We start from the raw sequence: 26821 nt of genomic DNA, 5'->3' as shown, positions 1-26821 counted from the left end.
CTTCCTGTTCTTTCAGCCACCACTTAAGGCTCCGTCATATAAGAAGTCTCGATGTCAGTTCGGGGTCACGTGGTCGCGAGCCGTTCATTTTCTCACACACCTTTCATCGTCCATGAGATGCTCGGCTCAGAACTCCTGAGAAGCTCCTCCCATCTCCTACGGCGTTAAAACGGGTTTCTTCCAGCTGTCCTGTCCTCGTACAGATGTTTGCTTCCCTCACCGGAACCAGACGTGTTCATTAAACTGACTGAGACAGTGCTTGTTTTGCATTTGCAAATATGACGGCGCTCAATAACGAAGGGAAAGTGTCCCAATGCCGGCCCGGCCGAGGCGCACTTCCTATTTCTCTGCAGTCTTTTTAAGCTCACAGGTTTCTAAGTTCGGCTGTGTTTTCTAACAGCCTCCAGCTACATCTCAGTAGAAGCAAAATGGCTCAGTTAAAGCTCATAAACATGCCCACAACAACTTATGACCAATCACAGGACACTTGTGTCGAGAAGGAGCGAACGAAGCCGCCGCGAGGACAAAAACGATGCAATTTTGGTCACGCGACCGAGCGCCGACTTGGTTACTTCTCACGACCACCTCAGCTGGCTCCTCTCAATGAGGAGGAGCAGCGACTCCCGAGTCCCCCCACCCAGAAAACCGAACTTCCCGTTCTTTCAGTCACCACTTAAGAGACTGTAAACAAATTGCTTCCCTTGCCTTTAATGTTATCAGTATTAGACATCACTTTGGTTACGACCTTTTCAAACATGAGTCGACTTCTTCTCCAAAGTTCATTTAAGTGGCCGAAACAAAAACAAAACCTGTAAATAAATAGTAGTTTTTGGAAACCGTAGGCGCTGCTGAGATGGAGTGGTTTTCCTGAATGATAAGGCAGCTCCTGATCGCCAGTGTTTTGCTCCAAACAGATCTGGGTGATCGTCCCGCTGACCCCGCCTCTGGTAAATGCAGGGGCGCCTCCATGTGACGCTGGAGCTGAAACAAAAATCCAGTATGGCGGAATCTGTCAGGAGATGAATTTCTTTCTGCGCCGAGAGGGACTAACAAACCAACACCGCCTCATCTCAACGCGGGAGCAACATAGAGCCACGATGATAATAAACAAAGATATATATTAAAAAAAAACGGAGACACATGTTGGGACCTCCTCCCTGCCCGGGTAGGTGGTGCGTTTGGGTCCGATCCGGACGAATGTGTTTTCTGTCCGCTTTGATGTTCGGGATGCGAGCCCTCTTCTTCTCTTCCTCTCAGGCAGGGGGATTCATCCAAAAAACAAAATAAAACAACAAAACAACAATGTCCCGGCTGAAGTTTCCGCCTCGCTTTCGCTTCCCGGGCCGCGTCTGAACCGAGCCTCCGAACCTCGCTCGGAAAGCGGTAAGAGTCATTTCACGTCTCCGGGGATTTTTCATTATTTTTTTTTTGTCGGTTCGGTTCGGTTCGGTTCGGTTGCTCCACTGCGGGCGGGAAGTCGGTCAGTCGGTGTGTGTAGGCAACAAGGAGGGGGAGCTGGGGGNTATGCCGATTGTTGCGGAGCTATTTTTAGATTTCTGCCGAACCTTTTGGGCTAATATACACCAAAGAAGCGCTTATCCTTCCCCTCCGTGAATTCGCGAGAAAAGGCGGACAGCCAGGGTTCGGTTCGGGCCCGTGTGTGTGTTGGAGTGAATGGTTCGGGATGGGCGGTGGTAATTTCTCTGCGTCAATTTTTTTTTTTTTGTGAATGAGGGAGCTATTAAAGCAACACCAGGGCAGCAGATTTAAAAGCTACTCACTACTTACGATACCAAACACGACAAAAACTGGATGAAGATTTTTGCTTCTTTCTCTACATTCTCTGACAGATGTTTTGGCTGATAAGGTACTAACTGTTGTTAGCTAATAGACAGAACATCACGTCAAAGTTGACTGGACCGTCCTGTTAACCGTCAGTATGAGAAAAATATTCTGTGGATTTTGTTTCTAACTTTTGTAGCTTTGCAATGACTTAGTTTTAATGTGGTATTTGTTCACAGAAGAGTTTGGTTTGTTAAAAAACAAAACAAAACGGTGAATTTTTCTCCTTGGCTTTGTTTGAGAGTTTGTTTTTGACCTGGAAAGTTAGCTAACTGAGTGTGTGACGAGCTCTTTGGCAGCCGGCGCCGTGACGCTGTTGTTTCATTTCAACGAATTGCGGGAAAGATTCTCCCAAATTTTCTCTGCTTTGCTTTTGGCTCCGGGGCACGTCTCCCCAGTTCTGTCAGCCTGCATCAAGCAAACTCGTTTTAGGGACAAAGGCCTTGGACATCTACATTAATGCCCCCTCCCGAGACAGATGAGATGCTCTGGGAGAATGGTGTTTACCCCCCTCCATAACCCCCCTTTCCTTCCCCATTACATCCCTCCATGCTCCATGACACACACATCCAGGCCTCCCCTCCCTCCTTTCCCTCCTTGGCGTTGCTTCTCCATCACAAAGCGCAAGTGCAGTGACCGACTTTTTTTTGGATGGGGGGGGGCAGTTTGTCCTGGGGCTGTACTGTCTGGCCCTCTTGTCTTGAGACCCTCCTCCTCCTCCACACACTCACACAAACACACACACACTCCCGCCTTTAATGCACCCAGCCTCTGAGACCTCTGCCAACACACGCTAAGCTAACCCCCCCCCCGGGCAGTTTTACCCCCCTTCTTTTCGTAGAGGTCTAGTCGACTTGATGCTTTAGGGTCGGGCTGTAATTACGTCTGACGCTTCAGCTCCAGGCTCAAATAAAAAAAAATGAGGGTACTCCCCCTTTAAAACAAAAAAAGAAAAATGCAAAAATTTGTTTTTCCAAAATTTTAGGAAATAGGAGGATGAACGATGATTTTTGTGCCAGAATATTAAACTAAGTTCATCTTATTTTGAAAAAAAAGATGACAGCTTTACAATAAAAATATCTGTAAAAACTGACAGACCTTTAGCCACGTCTGTGCTGTGGCAGCCATCTTGGATTGGGGAATCAGTCGTAGGTTGACATCCAGTGATTGCTTTAAGAGAGTTTCTTTAAAGATGAGATATTTTGCTAACAGACAAATGGGCTCACACAGACACAGATAACGTTATCGCCGTTCTTTCGTCTGCAGGTGATAATAATAATAATTCTGTTGTACTCATTTTAACATTTTTATCTTTAAATTTTCAAGCAGCTTGTTTTAAAAGACGATTTCTTTGACTTTGAGGACGATGTAATGTGTTAAAATGAGTTTAAAAAGTAAAAAGTAAGCATTCTCTTTTGGTTGTAAATATCCAGTTCTTGTATTTGTTAGGAGTTTGATAATATGCTTTCCTAAAAAACCCCACTTCCTGTCATAACGACTGCATGAAACCTGTTGCTTTTCTGTTCTAGACTCAAAACTTTGAAAAAGGCAAAAAAAAAAACGACCAAACATTCTATTAAAAAAAACAACAACTCCGCTTTAGTTTTACTGAAAGTATATTGCATTGTTTCATAAACTTAATCAATTATGTTGTATTGTTGCTTTAAAAATCAATTAAATATGGTAAATAACTGGAAGGTGAGGCATATGTATGTGACTAAAGCCTGAACCTTTTGGCTTTTGAAACTATTTATTATTCCTCAACTATCTGATTCTTTGTTTTTTTTTTTTAGGTCAAATGAGTGACAATATCCTTGTTTTTTCCCCGTTTGACAGGTGTGAGCTGGTGCTAAAAAGCAGCCGAGTCATTAGGCTAATGGAGATTGGCCGCCGCTGCTGCTCCCGCCGGACGTCTGCTTTCCCATTCGACCGCTCAGCGGACCGGATCGGCCCGAGCACGCATCTGAACGCGCACCTTCGAACGGCCACGCTTCTGGCGGGACTGCACCGCCCCCTGTAAATCACAGCTGCGTCAGAAAACACACACACTGTTCTGGAAAAAGTTAAAAAAAAAAAAACAAACACACACGCTCGTTGAGCCAAGCCGGGCGCTCGCTTGCTCGCTGGACTGTTTGGACCAACCCGCCTGAGCGACCCGTCAGATATGACGTCGAACAGCCACCAAGGTAAGGATTTTATCAAGTTGTATGTTTTTACCTTAACATGTGTTTAAACTACAGGACAGCTGGGTTCAGCCTGTAGATAACGCACATTTAAAATCGTGATTTGTTGGATTAATTTTACTTGGAACAGAAGTGAATTTATGGTAAAAATATAATTTTTTTGCCTGATTCAAGGCATGCCGGTTGCAGTATGAGCCTCATCATAGGCTCAGTTGTTCAGGTGGTTTGAGCAAAGATTAACGTTTTTTTAAATTAATAAAAATCAGAAATTCTTAACTAATATCTTCTAATAAACTCAAATGACAGTAACTCGCTGGACACCTTAGCTGGCGGATGATTTTAAAGAGTTCACGAACTGAAGCTGTAAAGTAAATTACAGTTTGCTTTTTCTCTTGCTACAAAAAACAAAAACAAAAAAACCCTGCTGTGATTTAATCACAAGAAACGCCTCAATTTATTCAACAATATGCTGTCATTTCCTTTTACATTTTATTGGCTAACTTTTTGTGCCAGGTACAAGCTACAACCAGCTTGCTGCAGCGTATTTATCAATTAAAATCTCTTTAGTCTGGTTTTGAAGGGGTAAAAAATATATATTTTTACAAATAGTCTAAAGAAATGCACTGATTGGAGATCATTTATTTTTTGACCGATTTAGATTACCAATTTTTGTCAAACTTTGATCGTTTGATTCAGCTGATTTCGCTTGAATGACTCTGAATGACAGCATATAATATATTTATTTCTAATTCAGGTTTAATTAAGCAGCTTATAATACATGTTCATGGGAACAAAAACCTCTCTGTGTCACTGGAAATCTAAAAAACCCAAAATACTTTACTAAAAAGAATGACAACAAATACCCTCTAGAAGCCAAAATACAAATTCCCTACCTATTTTAGATTAGTTTTTTTGACACTCGTTTTTTTTAACCTCGTTAAATTAGTTCTCAGCTTTCACACTGTAACTAGGCCACCTGGTATTAAAAAAAGGTAACTTTAGGTTTTTTGTTGTTGATCAGTAAAAGTTAGCAGCAAATTTATCTTTATCCTTACAATCGGTACATTCACTGACCAATAAACAAAAAAGAAATCAGAAGCTGAAATTGGCCGGTTCAGGCCATGTGTCGATTAATCAGTGCATTTCTAATAACCCATCCACTACAGGTGACGATTTTTGCACCTATGTTTGCCGTTTTAGTAGCTTTTTAAAGACTTTACCTTTTTAACGTGATTGTTTTACAAACGATTGAAATTAAATTTGAACCCTCTGAAGCCAGAAGAGCAGCCATTTTTTTAAACCGGCGTACTGCACTGGAGTGGCTGAATAAGTCTGAGATGCAACAAAAAAAGCATCAACTCGTTTACGCAAACAGGTGACCAGCTGCAGATAGGACACCTCTGTCGGTGTGCCGCTGAGCCATGGCGTACGTAAAGTGACGACAGATTCAGCTCCTCGCCACCGCCACATTAAGGGGGAATCCGTCACCTGCTACGGCCGCCACGTTGACGGCTCACTGGAACCCAATAAACCATTTTAATCTGGTTTTATGGCTGTTAATGGGGCTTAATTCAATCTGAACGAGCTCTGGAGCGTCAGAGAGGAGGTCCAGAGCTGGGCCTCGTTAAGAGAGTCTGCTTCACTCTTTGACGCCTCATCGAGCTTCGACTCGGAGCTTCGGCTGCTGAGTTTCCTTGTAGCTAGCTCCCCTGTGCAGGTGGCTGCGGTACCTAACGGTGTTCAGGTTGTGCACGTGAACGCACCACAGAGAAGCAGAGCGACACTCCGGTTTATTTGCCCCTTTCAGCTGCTTTTGCCGCATCCAGAAGTCGCTCCTGGACATTCTGACTTTTGTTGTTTTGTTTTGTTTTTTCCTAAAACTGAGAACACCACGAGCCCCGCTCATCCCCGGTGGCACAGGAGGTCGAAGGTTCAACTCTCCGATTGGAGCCCTTCCTGCGTTGGGTTGGCACGCTCACCCCACCTGGTCACAGGTTTTCCCCGGATTCTCCAGGTTTCCTTCAGTCCATCAATCTGCGTGTCAGGCTAAAGCGATGACTCTTAAATTGTCTTGTTCGTGTCTTTGCGGCCCTTTTGACGGACCGGCGACCTGTCCAGGGTGTCTTGGCGTTCACGTGTCTTGACTGTGTCCCCCTGACTGGTCCTCGTGGGTCCCTCAGGTGGGCACAGAGACCAATCCTGGACCCGGTTGTTCTCGTTTAGTACGGGCGAGGGAAAGCGTTTGTGGTGTTTGGCTCGGGTTTGGCCTGCCCGGTGGACGCTTCCTCCTTTCTGTGGCGTCACAGCGGTCAGCACCAGACAGCGCAGGACCCTCACGGACGCAGTTTGTCCAGGGTGTACCCCGCCTTTCGTCTAATTACCACTGGAGAAAGTCAAAAGAAAACAGATAAATGACCCATTCAGGGTTTCTCTGATCGATGTATTTTTTTTTTTCACATCTTTATCATCATTTCTGTGTTGAACCCTGTAGAATAAATGCCTGCAACTAATATTTAAAGTTATCATAACGTGACTGCTTTTAGTCTTAATAATAATAATAAAAATTTGAACTTTGATAAACACAATGCTAATTGTTTTAGCTTTTCTGTGCTGTTTTCTATGGTAAGTTAGCATCTATGCTAGTTGTTGGTTAGCACCTTGCGATTTTTTTTTTACTTTTTGACACGTTATCGTGCACTCTGTGAAGCACTGAAGAACATATATTCGTGTTTACGTAAAATAAGGCTGTCGTTTGAGTTTTGCCATGATTGATGGGCATCGATAATCGTTTTATAACTGCACGGAGGCCCTCAGATCACGAGTCACGAACCGCCTCGGTTCCCGTCCCGAATATGTCATCACTACAACGTAAAGTTACCAAAATGTTCCACCTGATTTTGGGGGTTGGCACGTGTTGAGCTTAACAAAGCGCCCCGGTCGTTACGCGCGTCGACACAAGGGTCCAGTCTCACAAATTGGGCTGCCCTCAGATATGCCCGTCTTTTAATTGTCGTCCTACTCCAAGTCGACCTGGAAGACCGGGGACTTCCAAAACTGAGTCTTAAAAAGTATTCAGCCTCGATCCTGATCAAACATCAATGTTTTAAGGCAGAAGTGACAGATGCATGAGCGTTTTTTCCAATATTACTTGGATAAAAATTAACTTGAATGAATCTGGAAAAAAAAAGCACATTTGAAAATAAATCACTCAGTAATGAATAACAGTTCTTGTTTTCTGTCCACATGTTCTGACATAAAACCTCGTGTTGTTTCGTGGCGATATGATTCTGTTTTTTTAAGACGAACAGCGATATCGAATCACCGTCCGCAACACGATCCACTGTTTTCCCGCAGCAGCTGACGGCTGCACAGACAAACCAAGCTGCTCTTGTCAAAACAAAAAAACAACCTTTTGCTGGTTTTTAATTTCCCACGCCGCCCTCCGCCGCATTTTATCTCTAGGATTCAACTGTCACCTTTAGCCCCCTCCTCAACCTCCAACTAAAACAAAAAACCCGATCCGTTTTTTTTATTGGAGCTGAGAGGGAATGATTCAGTCCTGCCCCCCGGAGGAGACGATCCCAGTCCTCCTGGGAGCTGCTGAATGTGTGGGCGTCGATTTGAGGTGTTGCTCGCCTCGTCTGAGTGACAGCTCCGAGACGCACTTGTTGGATGTTTGAAGGGAAACAGAAAAAAAAACATAAAACCATGCCGCTCTGTGACCTTGAGGCGCCTGTCAGGATTCTCCAAATGTCTTCATTGTTTGTTTGTTTGTTTTTTTGCGACGGGGATCTTTTTCCACGAGCAGTTTGATCTGTTGTAAGAGAGACGTCAAGACGGAGGACAGCGATGCCGAGGCTTGAAGGTGCATGAAAGTAAACAATCGTTCAGCTGATTGTGGGAACACCGACTCAGCGTTCCCGCTGTTGTTTTCATGTTTACGGTTTCTTCGGCACGGTTCTTGCAATCAAATTACTTCCTTTGTGCTATTTTAGGGATTTGAAAATGAAAGTGTTCAGCTCAGTCAGGAGTAGCGTGTTATGACTTTTGGTGTTTTTAACTTTTGTATATTTTTATATATTTAGCTTTATATACGAGTAATTTCCCCATAGGACACATGCTTATCTCTCCAGTTCTCTCGGTGAAACCTGTTTCAGCGTATGTGCTCCCAGTTTGTCCTTTTGTGCTTCATTTAGCTTTTAGCTGCTGTTTCGCTAATTTTAGCTTTTGATTGTTCCGCTCATTTTAACCTGTGTTCTGATTGTTTCAGCTTTCGTTCTGCTCGTTTTATCGTCTGTTCTTCTAGGTTTTAACTTGAACAAGTTTCAACTGCTTCCACAAATTTCAGCAGCCATTCAGCAGTCTTTCAGTAGCCATTCATCAATTTTTCAGCCGCCATTCAGCAGTTGTTCAGCAACCATTCGGCAGCTTTTCAATAGCCAATCAGCAGCCATTCAGCAGCCATTCAGCAGCTTTTCAGCAGCTTTTCAGTAGCCATTCAGCAGTCATTCATCAATCTTTTAGCAGTCGTTAACCAGTCATTCAGTAGTCTTTCAGTAGCCATTCATCAATTTTTCAGCAGCCATTCAGCAGTCATTCAGTAGCCATTCATCAATTTTTCAGCAATCATTTAGCAGCCTTTTAGCAGCCATTCAGCAGTCTTTTAGCAGTCTTTCAGCAGCCATTCAGCAGCTTTTCAGCAGCCATTCAGCAGCTTTTCAGTAGCCATTCAGCAGTCATTCAGCAGCCATTCAGCAGCTATTCAGCAGTCGTTTAGTAGTCATTCAACAGCTATTCAGCAGTGTCTGTTTTTATTTATTCTAGTGTTAGATTTAGTTTGATGGAACAATCAGTCAACAGTTACAGATTTATGGCTTTTTGTGTTTTTGTTTTAGTGCCGTGACCTAAAGCTGCCAACATTTTCCTGATCTTACACTTGTGTGTGTGTGTGTGTGCGTGCACACTCCTCTTCCTCCTCTCGCAGCAGCTGTGGTGGTTGTGGCGTGCGTGACGACTTATGAGCCATTTCTGTAATCTGTAAATGAGCTTACTACAGCGCACAGTTTTTATTCTGTTGTTGGGGTTTTTTTTTTATCCAGGACTTACTCATTTTCTTTATTACCAAAGCGGTGGGATTTTTAGATTAAACATCCTTCACCGTAAATCTCTTCCCGGAAAAATGCAAAGCGCTTTTTGTCGGGTGACCGTTCGGACCAAAACGGGGTCGGGATGAGAAGACCGTCACGTCAGCTTTAGCTGCGAAACGATGGAAAAGTTGGACTTTTTGTCTCAGATTCAAAGACTGAACTGGTTCACCTGATTCAAGATGGCCGCCACAGCCAACTGACCGTAAAACTCACAAGAATGGCTACAACAGGCTAAACTTGGAGCTCAAACCCAAAGACAAAAAGTGGGAAGTTTTTTTTCTTATTCAACCAATTTAACTTCATTTAAATGAATTAGTTGATATAGATATAGTGTAAATGTCAAACACATTTCAGAAAACTGCTTTTATTACATCGTAATGTTGCAGTTCCTCCTTAAAATGCCTGATAGACGTCCCGGTGTTGACGATCCGACTTTTCGAAGCGTTTCAAATGTTATTTTTGTCTCATTCCTGCTGCAAACACGCCTTAAAACGTCCAACATTCCAGGTTGGTTGCTCCACACCGTCTCTGCTGAGGACAAGTCAGGACCGCAGACTGTGGCCTTGTTGTGTTTTCTACCTGGACGTTTAAAGAAACAACTTCTTTTACCCGGCAACAATGATTTTATGGCTTTAATGCGCCGTCATTTCTCAAGATTCCTGGACTGATTAAAGAATCTCAATGTTATAGCACATTTAAGATTACCACTCACATGTTCAAATCACCATTTTTACCCGTTACTTGCCTCGATAATCCTAATTTATTTTTGCACAAAGAAGAACTGATAGTTGTGCATTAATTAATGAAGGAAGAAATTAGAGAAATTGCATTTTCTCCAAAAATAGAGTGAATGTAATTTGCTGACGAAGCTGAAACTAAGTTGTTATGGCTAAAAGAAGCAAAAGACTAGCTAAAAGTAGCAAAAGAGCTAAAAGTAGCTAAAAGCTAAGTTTTATATTTAGAAATATATAAAAGTGACACCGATCTCCTGAATGTTTGGATGTATGCGTGCTTAAAATAGAACAAAGTATGCAGAAATAGCTTTATAAACAAAAACATATTGGAAAAAAAAAACTATACTGAATCATCTTCACTCATTGAATAAAATAACTTTCTTTAGTCAGATAGTTTATAGATATCAGGTGAGGGATTAAATAACATCTTTCTTGATGTCCAACACCCATGAAAACCCTTTTAAAGCCAGTTTATTCAGCTGGTTAATGATTGCCTTGAGCTTTGTGATTCATTTACACTTCAGACGTTTATTTTTGCCGTTTATGATCCTCTACTGAGAACTGTCCGAACTCCGGGTTCAGCTGGGGGTTTTACCTTCCTTCCTCCCGATGCTCTGACTGCAGCACTTCTGTGGTTTCCTCCGTTTTGCAAGGCATCCTTATCGGTTTTTGAGGCGGTCTCAGTTTCTTCCCCCGGATCTAGATAAGGCTGGAGGTTTTGCGAGCCCCCGTCTGTCACATGTTTAGAAGAAAAAAAACTACAGATAAAAGCACAGGCGATGCTCAGGTGCACGGATTATATAACACTCTTATGGACGAAGATAACAGTTTGAATAAAACTAGCATTCCTTGAGGTTTGAAACAAAGATCTGTTCGTGCTCATAGGATGTCTTAGGGAAGACTCTCAGCTACCACCACATGAAAGTTTAGCTTGATAGCTGTGAAATCGACTAAGGTTGATGAGCTGTGGCCCCCATGTTCAATCAGGTTGACTCCAAAGTAGTCGTTACTTTCTGAGTTTCATTAAATTCTGCAGAGTAGCTCATGAAATCCAACCCCAATCCTGAAAAATGTAAACAAAAACGGAATGCAATCATTTACAAATCCTTTAAACCCATATTTTATTACCAGTGGAACAAAGTAAACACCATAAAGAAGGCAGGGTAACTGGCAACAAGTCAGTAAGAGGACTGGGCATATTAAAAAAAAAAAGCGTTTTAGAAGCTGAATCTGGGCAGAGGTTTACCGAGCTTCTGTACAGGATCCAGAAAACGCCGCCATCTGGACCAAAACTCATTGAAAATGGGCCGAGGCAAAGTGGGAAACCTTTTTTTTGGAAACCTTCAGTCCTTTGTACTAAAGTGGAGAGGGACCAATCAACCTATTTTCAACGCACACTTCAAAAAGCCTGCCTCTCTGATGGTATGGGGGTGCATTTGTGCCTCTGGCATGGGCATCTTACACATCTGGAAAGGCCCCATCAACGCAGGTTTTAGAAAATCTGCGTCCTTTTCAGGGAAGGCCTTGCGTATTTCAGCAAGACGATGCATAACCACACACTACATCGGTCTTATTTTTATTTTTTTATTTATTTAATGTTTGTTTGGGATCATAATAGCCGATTCCTAACAAAGCAGCGAGCATCCTCATGTGTTAGTGATTCTGATAGTTGCCAATAATTTCTTTTTTTTTTTTTAGTCAGATGTTCACAGACTTTCCAGGAAAGTCTGCGTTGTGTACCGCCAGAGTAAGAGCTGCTCAGGAGTCTCACACACACACACACACACAGCTTGAGGCCCGGGAGTAGCTGCTAACAGAGTGCCAGGTACTGTATTTGTGAATGGGGAGGGTTGAACTTTAAATCCATTGTGATAAAGATAAAAAAATTAACACATTCCACGAACGCTATCAAATGCACGTCTGCGCCAGGACACGAAGCGAGTTCAGATTAGATGTTTATGGCTGTATGTTGGCCGGTTTGTGTGGGCGTCGGCTCCTTTTATTGGTGAACTTGACACAGTGCTCCTTTTCCTCGAAAGGCTCTGCCGTATCTAGGCTACAAGTGGCCGTTTCTAGGTTTATACAGCCTGGAAACGCCACAGATCGGCACGGAATATCAAATAAAACGCTAACCAGGAGAGCCTGGGCACCTCAGATTAGATTGTTCTTTATTTCCTACTTTACTACGATGACGGTGAAGTTTGTTTCAGGTGGAAATAAAGTGATTCCACACATGTGAAACTGAGGCAGGTCAAAGGTTTCTCTTTTTTTTTTTTTTTTTTGGTGCAACAGACGGAACTGTTGCCTTGTGTAAAGCAACACAGCCTGAAAAATGTCCTGCACTCATCAAAGGCACCTTTTTAGAAACATTTTTAACAAAAAAAAGGACATGATAACCTTCACGGCCGATAGAATTCATTGCTGAAGTGTTGCATCAGTTTCAGCCAATAGACCTCTAAATCAGCGGCGCTTCTGGCCGTTTCAAAACAAAACGTTCCGTCAGATTTCTCAACAAGTTGAACTTCTGAACTCGGAAAATGATGAAATCTATAATTTAAGACGTTTAAAAGCCCAAGAAGCTAACCACATTAAACCATGTGAGTTGGCCGTGAGCTGTAAAAAGACTGGAGCTGCTCCTCGTAGCTGACCATGTCCGTGTGTGCACGTCGGCACGTTATTTACTCACTAAACGGGCTTAAAAGATGGCAGTCTGTGTTCGACGCCGCGTTAAGGCCATTGTAAACAAAATAGTAATAAAAGGAAGTAAAATTTCAACAATTATGTCAACTATTTACACAAAAAACTTTGATAACGTCTTATGGTAAAGTCTCAAATTTGCACATTCTCCATGATTAAATACATAAATAAAAAGAATAATAAACTAAGATGTTGTTTGGTTGTACTGGTTTCTCATTGGTGACACCTACAGGTCAGGAGAAGCGCGGCGGCGCCGGTGTAAATGGCAACAAACACCCTGAAAATGTGCTTCAATCGATCAACTAACGTTTCAGGAAAAACAGGTTAACTCAGGTTTTTATTTTTTAAAATGTAGAAAATGTCGCTGCTCACTAAAAGGTTGATTTGTTTTGTACTAAGCTTCAATTATTTGTAAGTCAGGTTTTAAAACAAGACCTGGTTAATAATTGGTCCTAATAAATGACCGATCCTTTTGCTCTGTTGTATTATATTAGACTGAATCTCAGTGTGTCGAATCGAACCTTGTAGTGTCGCACTATATCGTGGTGAAAAAGCTGAATCATTTCGCACCGGGTTGGTTGTTGCTGCCCCCCCGTAGCTACGCGTCGTATCGACCAGAGACTCACAACGTTAAAAACAACTCCGAACTTGACGACACAGAAACTGAACGTGACCCGGCGAGACCAAAAACGGACTCATGACGAAGACCAGACAACAAAATGTGGTGACTTGAAATACGCCGTGACACAAAACTTGAGCTAAATATAAAAACTTATTTCCAGCCTTCGTTTAGTAGCTCACAGCCGCCTTCTATTTCCTCTAATTTGACCGTATAGAAAAGGTAAACGCGTGAAGGAACGAGTCCACAAACATCACTTTTTAGTTTTTTAAATATGAAGACAGTTACTCATTCTACACACCTGCTTTTGGATGTGTGTGTGTGTAAACGGGTTAGTATCGGTTCAGCGGGGAGTTTTGGTAGAAAGCACCAAGGGACTGCCGCTGACGTCAAAACATATCAACAGAAGACGTGATGACCTGCGTGGATGAACCCCGGAGGAGGGTTTTCCCCCTCACTGGTGAGGAAGAGCTGAGCCGAAGGGACGCTGGGGTTCAGTCGCAGCACAAGCTTTTATTTTCCTAAAATACACACCTGTATCTTCGTCAAAACTGTAACATCGCCGATACGTCTGCAGCTGCTTAACTTTAAGAGACGACCCAGTTAAAGATGGCGGATAATTGACCTTAATTTACACAAAAACGCCTAAACTCTGCAGACGAATTTAAAATTTGACTAAAACGGCTCCAACTCTCATCTCCCATCGTGCGATGCTCATTCTTTCAGGGAGTTCTCGATTTTTAGTTGTACCTCGCGGGCCTTTCTGAGCCCCTAATAAAGAAGAAATACCAAATAAAGCAGTAGTTTCTGAGCGTGGATTTAATATTTTGGAGGTAATTGCTGTCGTGACCAAAAGTTAATCTTGTAAGTTTATTAGGGCGGGGTTGTAATAAACTCCTGAGCTGTCACGCTGCAGCTGGCGGTCCTCCGTTGTGTCTTATCGTTCGCGGCGGGGACAGAGAGATTCATTACTTTCCTTTTTTTTTCATTATTTTATTTGAAAATTATTAGATTGTTGTTTTTTTTTGACAGCCAGCTGCTTCGTGCGCTAATCTCTTCAGGATAATTCGCCGGTGAGCTTTTTTTTTTTTTTTTTTTTTTTTGAGCCGTTTTTGGATGGCGCCCACGCCTTTGACAAACACGGCAGTACGGTATGCACACAGATCTCCAGATGGCTATAAGTCTGCGTTATGGATTTGCTTTTTATTGCACCTGCCAGATACTATTAGGTAGTGGTGTAGAGATTTAAGGAACAGACCTGGACTGGATAAATAAAAGGAAGTAAAACCTTTCTGCGCTTCAGAGAAGACTAGAAAGAGGAAGGCGGTGATGTTTCTGCCCTCTGTTAGCAAAATATCTCATGATGGAGTTTAACAAAGCTCCCAGAACGTAATAATTAGACGCACCTCTATTACCTTTTGTAGCCAAAGCCCCGTCAAGATGGCTGCCACAGCTTAGCAAACCTTAGTCGCGTTAGTCGCAGAGCATCATCCCCACATCGGCGTCACTCTTTGTTTCCGTGTTAGCAAAATATTTCTTGAATCACTGGGTTTCGATGAAACCTTTCCAACGTAACCACCGGATTGGAGTCGGTCGCCGTCGACTGAATCGATACATAAAATGCCGTCATTTTCACAAACGTGGAGCCGAAACACAGCGTGGTAGTAGCCGAGAGTCATTACCAACAGATGCTCTGAGCACTAACGGGTCGTGATGATGTCATTTTCAAGGTTTGACCAGAGCGACTCTTAACTTGACACGCGGCACAAAAGGCGGAGGGTAACGTGCATTCCTTCCAGAAACGCTAGGCCTTTAATTTTAAGATGTTTATGCTTCAAAATTATTATTATTATTTTTTTTTTAATCTGCTTTCCACTTTAGCTCCTTTCCTGTGATCCCTCTTCATCCTCGTCTCCGAGCTCGACATCCAGGGCCGAACGGGTTAAGAGCTTTCGGTGCAATAAAAAAAAAAAAAACGGGCCCGGCTTATCCCCGCGTCTATTTTTAGCAACGCGCACGGCCAGATATGCGCACGTGCACACACGGCGAGCAAACAGTCATTATTTTTGGTCTCCCGTGCTGATGCTCTCCTCTTCACGACTGAGCGGTTTTGTTGCCGTGCAGCTAAAAGCGGAGCGCCACCTCTCCTTCCCGTCGCGGCGGCCACGCGCACCTCACCGCGGGGCCATTTTTAGCCTTGTTGTCACGTTTTTTGCCCGCTTGTCCCGACGTGTTGCTCCTGTCCTTTATTTTTTTTCTTCCTTTTCTTTAAAAGCCAAATTGCAAGAGGCCGAGATGGCAGATTGCGGAGTCCTCCTCGGTCGGCGGCGTGCTCCCCTCGCGCTGCCTTGTCGAACCCCGGCGTGCGGAGGGGAGGCCGCAGCCGGGCAGGCGGTTCGTCACTTCTGTCCTCCCATGTGCCACCGACTTGGCTGAACATGACTAACAGCCCGTCAGAGGACAAACCCAGGGGGGTCTCTTGTGCAACGACTTGGCCCCCAAATGTGTAGAAGCTCCACTTTGTCCAAACGATGCTCAGCGTTTGAATCATCCTGCAGAAAAAAAAAACAAAAAACCAAAAAAAAAAACAAACGCCTAATCGTGGCGTTTCATCTGGGTCGTGTCCCGGAATCACTGGGAATGCCTTGTTTTTAATTGGTGTTAAGGACAAAGACAGCAGAGAGCGAACATGAGCTAATGAAAGCATGTTTTGTCCCAGTGTGTTTCTTGTTTTTTTGTTTTCTTTTGTTTTGTTTCCTCCCCCCACTCCTCCTGACTGGTCCCGGACAGAAACGGGATACAGCGTGTTCCGCCAACGAGCTGTCAGCGACAATTACGGTTTACACAACCCTACCCCCGTGCCTTTTGACACGGTGCCGGACCCGGCGGCGTACGCGAAGCATGCGTGCCTGGCCGGGGGCCGATTAAAGAAAAGGGGGGGCCCCTCTGAGGCGAAGTGCAGCGGATATTAATTGGCGCACCTGTTGCTCCTCACGCACGGCAGGTGACCAGCTGTGAAGATGTGGGAGTTTGTTGTTTCAGGGCAGCGAGTGAGGTTTGTTTTTTTTGTGTGTTATACAGTTGCATCCCAGGTCTCCTAGCAACCACTCCTGGCGCCATCATTAAAAATCATCTGTGTGCAAACATTCAATCTAAACCTCTAGGGTTAAAAAAAAAACAACGAAACAGAAACAACGACGGAAATCTTCTTTGAATCTGAAGCTAGAAATGAGGTTTCAACAAAACCCAGATCTAGATCAACCTGCGTTTTCCACAATAATCGCACTCTTTATGTGGACAGGGCGGCGAGGACCCATCGGATTGGCCAAATGTACATTTTTTGGGAAAATATGAATGCGTTTGAAGAAATAGCCCCTCGATTTACTGCAGTCTAATTAGTCCCCGGTGATACTAATAGTCAAAATATTGGGGGGGAAAGTCAAACTATTTTTCCCAGAATAAAATAGCAGAAATAAAGTCGGTGTTTTGAGACTGAAAGATTATTAAAAACCAAACAATCATTGGTGCAATTACAGATAAACGCCATATGTTCTTTTCTCACATTCATCATAAATGTAGTTCCATCCGGAGCGGGACCCAACCTTCAAATAATACATCCTACAAATAATTAGACGTCGACGCTCAATGTATGTGCTTGAGACTCTTATTGTGAAGGACTGAAGGAAGTTCTGCTGCTATAATAATAATAAATGGAACAAATGCAGGCGGGTTTGGGAGCACAATGGAGTTCACTTCATTAGTTTTAGTCTGGAAACACGTCAACATTTCTTCTTTTGGACTTAAAATGATATTTTATGAGATATAAGTGGAACCATCCAAACTGCTTTAGTTAATGTTGGATTTAAAGGTCTACATTTAACCACATTTTGTGTTTGTTTTTCATGTTCTGAGCAGCAAACCTTTTTTCATCGCTGGGAGTTAATGTTTAGGTTTGTCGGAGTTGTGCTTCATTTGTGTGTTTCTCAACAAAATTTTGACAGGAGGCTCCCAATCTTCATACACACACACACACATATATATATTTTTTCTTTTAATCGAGCTTCAGCTCATAAATTTACGACTTTTTGAATGGGAGTTCTGCACTCTCCCAGCCTAAATTATGAATGCGTTAATAAATTTTATGCAAACCCACTGCTGAGCTGCCACGGTCCTATTAGATTCATAAATCTGGACTGCAGAGTCAACGCAGGGAGAGTCCGCTTCCGTGCACGCTGCTTCTACTGACTTATTTGCTGCTTTTAAGGTTTCAGAATCACCAGCTTCTGAGTAACTTTTTCGTTTTGTGTCAAATGCAGGTTTTTTCCCATAAAAGTGCCTCTCCGAATTGCGTTACCGCTGGTGTTTTCCAACTCCACCAGCGTGAAATGAGGGTCAGACGGTTGTTTCCAAACGTCCGTGGGACACAAACCGGTCGAGGCTCACGCAGGGGTCACCCATTCTCTGTTATCAGCCACCATGACGTCAGCCGGCGCCCTCAGGAAGCAAATTTGCGACCCAGAGGAAAACGCTCTTCAAGGAGAGGCGTGCTTGATTAATCGTATTGTTCCTGTCTGGTTCACCTTGCTCACTGGAGTCACCCTGGACGAAGCAGCCAGAACGGAAGTGCTCTGAATGTAATGAGGCCGGAGCATCCTTCCTGCCTTTCTCTGTCGCCCCGGGGGCCTTCTCTGTAAACGCCACGCCGCCACGGACAGACGTCTCATTCTCAGTTCTCCCGCGTGACAAGGGCTCCTTTCAAATGCGCCGTTTTGCGGCCAAGCCAGGAACGGGTCAGGCTGGCCCGTCTCTTCGCGCACTTTTGGCATTTGGTGGCCCCGGATCTGCGCCGGTCGCCTGCTCGCGCTGATCATGAGATGCACGTTTCTGACGAGAGGTAGCTGCATTAGTTGGGAGATGACTGACTCTCTGCCCGAGGGTAGCTGGAGCTATTTATAGCCTCCCGTCTCCCTATGCTTCCCCTACTGGGACCGAGAAGATAGAAGGATGGAGAGAAAGATGAGAGGAAAGGAGGAAAACGGGAGGAGGGGGCTGTTGGGTAACTAGGCTACATTTAAGATTGATGGGGCCCGTTGCCGAGGTAGAGGATACCTTTCCTCTATGAGTGCGAGGCGGTTGTTTATGCGGTTTGTTTGCGCCCCGCGCTCCCGCCACGTGTGTGTCTCGTTTCAACGGTGCGGTCGGGACTGAAAGCTTATACACTTTGTCTAAGCAGCCGTACGCAAAGATAACCCACCCTGCCAGCTCGCGGCGCCTCCAGCGGGAGACGCGAAGCCGCGGCCGGCGATTTGTGCGAAATCCGGCGTCGATTTACTCCCAAGCCACAGGTTGCCGGCGCACATGGATGCGCCTCATTTCCATTGCAAAATGCATCAGCGTGTTGTTTGAATGGGCTCGTCGGGAGGCGTCACCTACCGCCGGCGCGGCTCGGGTTTGTTCTGCGGGGGCTGGGGGGGGGGGGCATGCACGAGGCGTCCTGTTACTGGGCTGCTTCCTCCGCTTTTACATAAAAGTCCGACGGCGTGCAAATGAAGTGAGGCCGCAGGTGTGACGGAGTCCCGTGGATGTCCACACTCGAAGGGCAGCTGTTCCAGGTGTTTGTGGCGAATACCGGCGGGGGGGGGCAGGTTACCAGGAAGCACCGAGTACAAAACAGACAGTTTTAAAGTGTTTTGTTTTGTGTTATAGATGGGCATCAGATGTTTTATCCCCACCAACGATGCTGCTTTCTGATTTAGGACCGTTGCCTGTTTTTATGTTTTTGATTTTTTTTTAAAATGGCCATGTCCGCACAGTTAAATCCAGGTTTATCAGGGTTGGTGGATAGAGACGTGTTGCTGCTAACCCTGCTAGCTGGGGCTATTTAGATTCCTTCATTTTCAACAGTCCAGTAAAGCTGAGCTCACCCGTGACCATAGTTTCCACTTTATGATCCTTTCAAAATAAACTGCAAAAGCAGAAACAGAAATAACACCCCTTCCCCCCCTCAGTGTTAAGTGCTGTGTTTTAAAAGGCATCATTAGGGTGGTACCAGTGGCGGCTGGTGGAGTTTTCTCCAATGGGGGCTATAAATCCAAAATAGACATATACTAAAGGTTTTGGTATATGTCTATTATGTGATACCTTACTATATGTTTTGGACCAAAACATATACTAAGGTATCACACCAGTGTATTTACATGAATTAAAACAACAAAAGCAACATTATATAATTATAATGTACATATAAATGCATAAGTGCTTCCTGAACACACCAATACTTACAAAGACGGAGGTCTGTAGGACACATTTAGCATTTATAAGACCTGTTTTCTCCCTTATTTTTCACAACTTTACCGGAGAAAATACGTCAAAGCTTGTTTTATGGTGAGAACACTCACTACGTCACGTATTCTGCACGTCCAATATAACAAAAGATCAGATGCCTCACTCAGATTAGAATTCAAAACCAAACATTCTAACAGATTTTAGCATAAATTTTCTTAAACTAATTATTAACTATGAACTTATTTATTACCTTGTGTGTGTAACTTAGTCACATAATGAACTTATTGCTGTCTTTGAATAAAAGGCAGCACACCCGCGGCTGGACTTTTCAATCAGGCGACGTCAGCCTGTAGCGGGAGTCCCAAGCTCTGGCGGCGGGAGGCAGTGAAATGTAAACACAGCTGCATTCAGCAGCTCTGGGCGCAGGAGAGGTGCGCCCTGAACGGTCTTATCTCTTGTACTGAAGAGGAGCTAAAAATCATGCATGTACAACTTTTAACAAGAGTCTATGGACAAAGATTTTTGCGCCCCGGGGCGGAAATACGTCACCAATCAGACAACGTCGAGGAACGAAACAACTTTACTTATCATTAACTATAAAATATTTATCTTACACAACTAAAAATATATATACATATATTTCAAAATATTTTTATTTTACTATTTAATTTTTTTATTTTTTTTACGTCTTATTCAAGGTAATGTGAGTGGTGGGGCGGCGCCCTAGCGCCCTCTATTGGCCAGCCGCTACTGGGTGGTACCTCATTGGCCTGCCAGCAGTTGGTGAATCATATTCATGAGGGAGTCTCTAAATGTCTCCAAAATGTCTTGCAGCTTTCACAGGGTTTTCAACTTTCTCATGTGAGTCGTGGAGACGTGAAGCCCCGTCGCCTGAGTTTTAAAAATGACCACAAAGACAGCCCCTCTCTCTCTCTCGAAGTAGTCACAAAGTCTTTCCGAGCACCTCCGACCCGCCTCCAACTCACCTGGACTGCGTGGTGGGCGTCTCCAAGCCCGTCTGACGATCAGGCAGGCGGCGAGATAATGTGCACGGCCAAGAATGCGGCTGCGTAAGCCGGGATTTCCAACAACTGGCCTCACTAAACGCAGCCTGGTGGCTCGGAGGTTCGGTTAAACCGCAGCTGAAGATTGGCGCGTTTTCTCACAAACTTCCCACTCAGATCCCAGCTTCGGGGAGCGACCAGGAAAGGACTTTAATTCTGCGTTAATTCGCCCATTTTTAAGTAGATCTCCGAACTCTGCCCATCCCTGTTCTGTAACGTATTGCATCATATTTTATTGTTAAAATATTTTTTCATGGTATTGTTCGTCGGTATCTGGCAGGATCCTGTGGAAGCCGTGCAGAAACGCGGAGATTTGTTTCAGGCGGACTGAATGTTATGTTTCGAGTCCTCACAGGGACTGGTGCAACCATTCATGCAAGGTGGTGTGAGACGAATACATAATCAGCACCAAAATGCATCCTCAGGCTTCATAGCTAATTAAGAGTGTGTGTGTGTGTGCCTCTCCAGTCCACAGAGAATTCCAGAAATAGATCATGGATAGTGAGACACTCGCCTGTTTTCCTCTCTTTTATCCCTCCAAAAGGGATTTCGCTCATTTTTTCTTTGTAGCTCGGATCCGAAGGAACGACTGCACATTGGCGCTCGGAGCGCACGCGGATCAGGTGCTCGGGAAAACTGCTAAAAATACACGCGTGCACAAAGAGCGGGTTATTAGTGGCAGATTTGCAGACGCGACGCGTGTCGATTGTGTTTTTTTTTTTTGTGCGTGTGTGTGTATGTGTGTGTTATTTTTTTGCCTCATCCTCCTCACATCCCCTCCTTACCTCTTTCTCGTCCCAACCCCCTTCCAAATGCGTCCTCCCCCTCCTCATCCACCTCCAACCCCCCCTCGTGCCGCTCTGCTTTTTATAGCCATGTCTTCCCAGGGCTCAGCAGCTACAAAAGCCTTTTCATGTTGCCACTATAGTTACAGCCTACACACACGCACACACACACACACACACATGGTCATGCATGCACACACACTCACACACTCGGCAGAGCAGCATCTTTGTGTCTGTGTGCGCGCGCGCTCCGCATGTGCAGCTATACACAAAAGGGTGAGCTATTTTTACCTTTCCCCCCCCCACCTCCCCTCCTCTCCTCCTCTCCATCGCCTCCTCATCCCTCTCCTCCGCCGCCGCCGCCGCCGCTGCTGCTGCTGTTAGCCACATTTGCTATGCTGAGCACAGGCGCTATCAGCCGAGCGCCAGCGTCCCTCTCTCTCTCTCTCTCTCTTTCTCTCTCCCTCTCTTTCTCTCTCTCTCTCTCCCTCCCTTTCTCTCGAACTCGCACACAAGCAGCGCACACGCTCGCCGCCCGAGCTCATTCCGTAGCCCGACTTCAGCCGAGCGTCCCCGCCGCAGCCGCTCGCGGATCGGGGCAGCAGCTCATGCGGTCGGGAGATGCGCGGCGGCACGCGCTCGCCGCTGTGCAGCTGATCTGAAGCCCTCCCTTCCTTCCCCACATCTCCCCCTCTCTTTCTCACTCTCTCTCTCTCTCGGGCTCCCTGCTCCGACTGTGGCTTCAACTGCCTGATTAGCAGCTTCTGTCGCTGGAAGCCCGGCTCGATGTTGCGGACCATATTTGAAGCAGAATGTTCTCTTTCTCCCACAGAGGGAATCCTGGGAAAGGAGCCGCAGCTCGAGGTCCTCAAGACGTCGGCGCTCAACCACATCCCAACAGGTTGGATAGTCTCTCTGTGTGTGTGTGTGTGTGTGTGTACGTGATTTCACTATTAACCGCATCCCGTGTGACTTTGCGTGGCTTCGGACGGCGCGACACTTTGAAGGAAAACTCGCGCAAAGTGGCCGGTCTTCATTCACGGAGAGGCTCTCCGTTTTCCATTTCTGCCGTTTTTCTCACGGTGCCATTTTGCTGAATGAAAAAAATAAAAGAAAAAAAAAACAGAGCCCCGAATGTCGGCACAGTCGCTGCGAGTTTGCTTCAAACTGTTATCGGCCGTCCCCGAGTCAGTTTGGCGGTCCTGGAAGAAAAAAAACAAAAACAAAAGAAAAAGTGTCTGGGGATCCTCAGCTGTCCCCCCAGCGCGAATCAGTATGCAGTGTAGTATTTGTGATTTAAAAGTGAGGAGGAGGATGGGATTAAAGTGCTCCAAGCTTTCGGTTTCTCACCTCGGAGATAAATTTAGATTCTCACCCTGCTGAAAAAAGGGGGAAAAAAACCCAACTTGATTCATAATTTCTGACACAAACTGAGATCTTTATTCCCACTCCAGGCATCCTTCTCTGGTATCCAACCCTCACATGTTGCCAGGGTTGTGGTTTTTATTTTATTTATTTATTTTTTATTCTTGCCTCTGGCTAGGCTGATAAAATATTGAAATCCACCGGAGTGTCTTCATCAGATATTCTCAAAATCTGTTGTCTTGGATACGAAGGTGCCAGGGAGATGTGATCCCTGTCCTGGAAAGCGGATGGTTCAGTGGGCGGCGTGGAGCAGCTTTGGGTTCATGCTCCAATCGGACACTTTTCGGACTCCTTGGACTTCTGCCGTGTTTATTGTGTCGTCTGCGTGTCTGTCTGTTAGCGAAATAACTTACAAACCGCTTTGCAGATTTGAACGAAACCTTTCAGGAAGTGACCATCAGATGCACGTCGACAACTCGTTAACCTTTGGAGTCTGTCCAGGTCAAGATGGCCGCCACAGCCAACTGACGTCAGTTAACACAGATTGCTTATAACTCAGTTGGTTTTACAGATATTGAGCTAAAATGTGTTGTGGTAGTGGCTGAGGGTCATCCTCAGCACGTGCTCTGAGCAGGACGTGGTTGTCGAGAAGCCCCACAACTCTGTCCCCTTAAATCAGAGGTGAAACGGTTTCATCGAAGGCAGAAAGGGCTGCAGCTGCGAAAACACGCCACATATGGAGTCACCGCACATATATGTGGTGTTTGTGTTTGTGTGTTGCTCTCTTGTCCCGTCCTCCTGCGTCAGCCCGGGCAGCGAGGTGTGACGTTCTCGATTAAAGCTCCACCACAGAGGCTGAGATGGGCTCTCCTCACCTCCACCTCCACCTTCCCTTGCCAACTGACGTTGTGAGGCCACCGACAGGTCAGAGCTCATTTCGGCGGAGCCCGCCTCGTCCCCTCCCGTCCCATCTCGTCCCGTCTCGTCTCTCGAGCAGGAGCCGCTCCTCGACCCGCAATCAGCAGACGGGCCACTTGTTGCTCCTCACATCTAAATCCGCCGCGCAGGATTTGTCCTCGTCTTTGCCATCCCCTCAGCTTCTGAACATCTCCGCTCGGCTCATCCATTAGGGGCTAACGAGTGTGGGGCCCCGGGGCGGGCGCTTCCGCAGGACACGCGGCTCAACGAACCGAGCGCTTCAATCAGGAGGCGCCGGCCCTCGGTGTCGTCTGGTATAAATAGATTCGCGGTGGGAGCCAGAGGAGTTGTGGGAGTGCGCCTGAGGGGTTGTTAGCAGATTGTGATTCGTTTTTAGGGAGATGGCGGGGGAGGGAAGGAGGGAGGGAGGGGCCGTGCGTTGAGGAGGGGACACGAAGAAGAGGAGGACGAAGGTTCCCGCAGACGGGGAAGGTCGCCGAAGCGGAAGGCGAGTCTGATGATGCCATCAAAACGCCTCGCGAGCCTTCCAAACGAGACGAACCTGCAGCGAGGATACAGAGCGATGACATCACAGAGAAGGGAAAGCTCAAACAAGCCGAACACAAGCTGAAATCAGCACCATGGAGCTGAGAGATAAAAGCTAAAAAAGAAGCAACACTGCAGCTCAAGCTAACTATTTCATAAACTGTTTGCTGATTTAAAAAGCACTGAAATCAGCACAACTGGAGCTAAAAGACAACATTTGCAAAGCTAAAGGCTAAACTAAGCAAACCAGTAGCTAAAATCTGAAATAAGTCAACTTTATTTAAAAGCTGAAATAAATAAACGTTTAACTCAAAACTTTAATTAGCAAAACCTTCGCTAAACAGCTAAACTCAGGAAACCTGTAGCTAAAAGTTACAATTTGTGAAACGAGCTAAAACTAGTGAAACAGTAGCTAAAATCTAAATGTTGCAAAACAGTACGTTTGTAAAACTAAAGTTAAAAGTTAACAATTGTAACAGCTAAAACTAGCAAAGCAGTAGCTAAAATATCAGATTTGCTAAACCAAAGCTAGACTAAGTTAAACCGTAGCTGAAAGCTAAAATATGTAAACTGTAGCTAAAAGTTACAACTAGCGAAACAAGAGCTAAAATTTACAAAACAGAAGCTAAAAGATGAAATTTGCTAAACCAAAGCTAAAAGTTAAACTTAGCGAAACAGTAGCTGAAAGCTAACAGTTGCAAAACAGTAGCTTCAAAGCTAAAATCAGCCACACAGTAGCTATAAGCTAACAAGCTACAAGCCAGAGCTGATGTAGATTTCAGAAAAGAACGTTTCTGAAGGAATTAAAAAGATGTGGGACACTCTGTTGGAAATAAAGGTCAATATTTCAGAAACTGTCGGTTTTCAAGAAGCTAAAAGAAGTTTTGCTGACAGAACTGAATGTTCCGGCGCTTCAGGAGGGAACTCTAAACGGTTAAACATGAGATTCCCTCCGATGAAAGGAACAAATTCCTGTCCAGAGCAGCTGAATCTGTCTGCAGATCAAAGAGAATTCTTTTTTTAGATTTCGTGTCCTCAGTTCGATGAGCTGAAGCTAAACCGAAACTCCCGTCAAACGGCTAAATCTGTCGGCTGCGGGAGCTCCTCGGCTGTTCTCCGGGAACATGTTCGCAGCGAGCGGCCCAGCGTTGTTCTTCAGCTTGTGCCTGATTGCTGAGCTGGAGCTCGGCGTCAGCAAAGAGGCTGTTTCAAGTGGCGGCCATGTTGGGCGTTAAAGGGGTATTTCACATCGTTTAAAGTGGGGTTCTGTGGGACAGTTATGAAGAATAAATATCTTACCTGTTGGAGATAACTCTTCGAACGACTTCAGTTTGGAGAAATTATTTAATTCTGACCGGATTGTCCAAGCGTGGTTACCTCCTGCCACTGATTAACCTTTGGAGTCCACCTGATTCAATATGGCCGCCACAGCCAGCGGAAAAATGCCAATAACTTGGTCAGTTTTGCACATATCGACCTTAAACCTGGCATGGTAGTAGATGAGACTCCTCCCCAACGTGCGCTATGAGCAGATCATGCAAGATCTGTTTAAAATTCCGCCGTTTGGGGTCAGCTTTTGTTTGTCTGTTAGCAAAATATCTCATCAAGCATGAGATGGATTTTCAAGAAACTTTCAGGAAATAATCCTTGGATGTGCGTCTAAAACTGATTGGAATTTGGAGTCAACCTGATTCAAGATGGCCGCCACAGCCAAGTCATCCTAAAAAACATAAAAATGGCTCTAAATCGGTCGATTTTACAGATATTGAACTAAAATTTGGCGTGGTAGTAGCTGAGTCATTCACAACAGATAGCTGAAGCGCTACTCATCGGGTGTGATCTTCGCTTACAGCTTTAGCATTAATAACTACTAGAGTCAACCCTGTTTGTCTGTTAGCAAAATATCTCATAGACCACCTGATGGATTTTGATGAAACTTTCAGGAAATAGTCATAAGTTGTTAATCTACAACTGATTAACTTTTGGACTTAATCCAATTAAAGATGGCCACCACGGCCAACTGACTTAAGAAGACACGAAAAAGGCTGTAGCTCAGTCAGTTTTGCTAATAATGACCTGAAATTTGACGTGGTGGTAGCTGAGAGTCGTTCACATCACATACTCTGAGGGTGATGTTGTGCATTATATATTTTTTAAAAGCTTTCAACCCAGGATGATCTTTGTCTAGAACTCTGGGACGAAAACAAATGGCGGGTGGTATGCATTCCCTCGTGGGACGCTAGGCGTTTGATTCCCTTTCGCTGCCTTCACCGCTTGCTTGATAAGAATCCACGTGTGGAAATGTTTACGACTTTTCTGTCCGGACGGTTACAGGCAGGGTGCTTTAATTATTTACCATGCTCCAACTTACAGCAAAGCAGCAAGGCCGCACACACAAACACGTGAGAAGATGGCGCTCTAACCATACGTCGCTTTGCTTTACCTGAAACCATTTTGTGGTTTTATTTGTTTGGGAAATCGCAGGCAAATTCCACGCCGGGATATGGAGAGCGTGGGTCCAAAACCGCACGGGAGGAAAGCCAGTGGGTGGGGAAGGTGACAACCGGCGGCGTTGAGGGGTTTTTCCTTGGGCTTGAGAGGGGGGGGAGAAGCTGTAAGTGTAGGGGTGGAGGGGG

The 26821-nt window shown here is 45.0% G+C and overlaps 1 protein-coding gene and 1 long non-coding RNA gene across 4 annotated transcripts in view; one reads left to right on the top strand and one right to left on the bottom strand.

Moving 5' to 3' along the window:
- The first annotated feature begins 974 nt into the window (after nucleotides 1–974).
- LOC108246799 (histone deacetylase 4) overlaps nucleotides 975–26821 on the top strand; it is a 65304-nt gene continuing 39457 nt past the window's right edge. Inside the window, exons 1-4 of one of the 3 annotated variants that reach the window (XM_017434519.3) lie at nucleotides 975–1165; nucleotides 1258–1383; nucleotides 3679–4028; nucleotides 22189–22257. In XM_017434519.3, coding sequence (XP_017290008.1) covers nucleotides 4007–4028; nucleotides 22189–22257 — 91 coding nt within the window. In that variant the 5' untranslated portion in view covers nucleotides 975–1165; nucleotides 1258–1383; nucleotides 3679–4006. Of the gene's footprint in view, nucleotides 1166–1257; nucleotides 1384–3678; nucleotides 4029–21916; nucleotides 22258–26821 lie in introns of those variants that run through there. The other 2 variants (XM_017434520.3, XM_017434518.3) reach the window with 2 other exon arrangements.
- Nucleotides 4022–15853, bottom strand: LOC119616753. The gene is made up of 3 exons (XR_005232769.1): nucleotides 15396–15853; nucleotides 10502–10638; nucleotides 4022–6408 (listed from the first exon to the last, which is right to left on the bottom strand). It is a non-coding gene; the product is annotated as an uncharacterized LOC119616753 (long non-coding RNA).

Source organism: Kryptolebias marmoratus, linkage group LG23 (genome assembly GCF_001649575.2).
Source record: "Kryptolebias marmoratus isolate JLee-2015 linkage group LG23, ASM164957v2, whole genome shotgun sequence".
NCBI lineage: Eukaryota > Metazoa > Chordata > Actinopteri > Cyprinodontiformes > Rivulidae > Kryptolebias > Kryptolebias marmoratus.
This window is presented reverse-complemented; position numbering and strand designations above follow the sequence as displayed.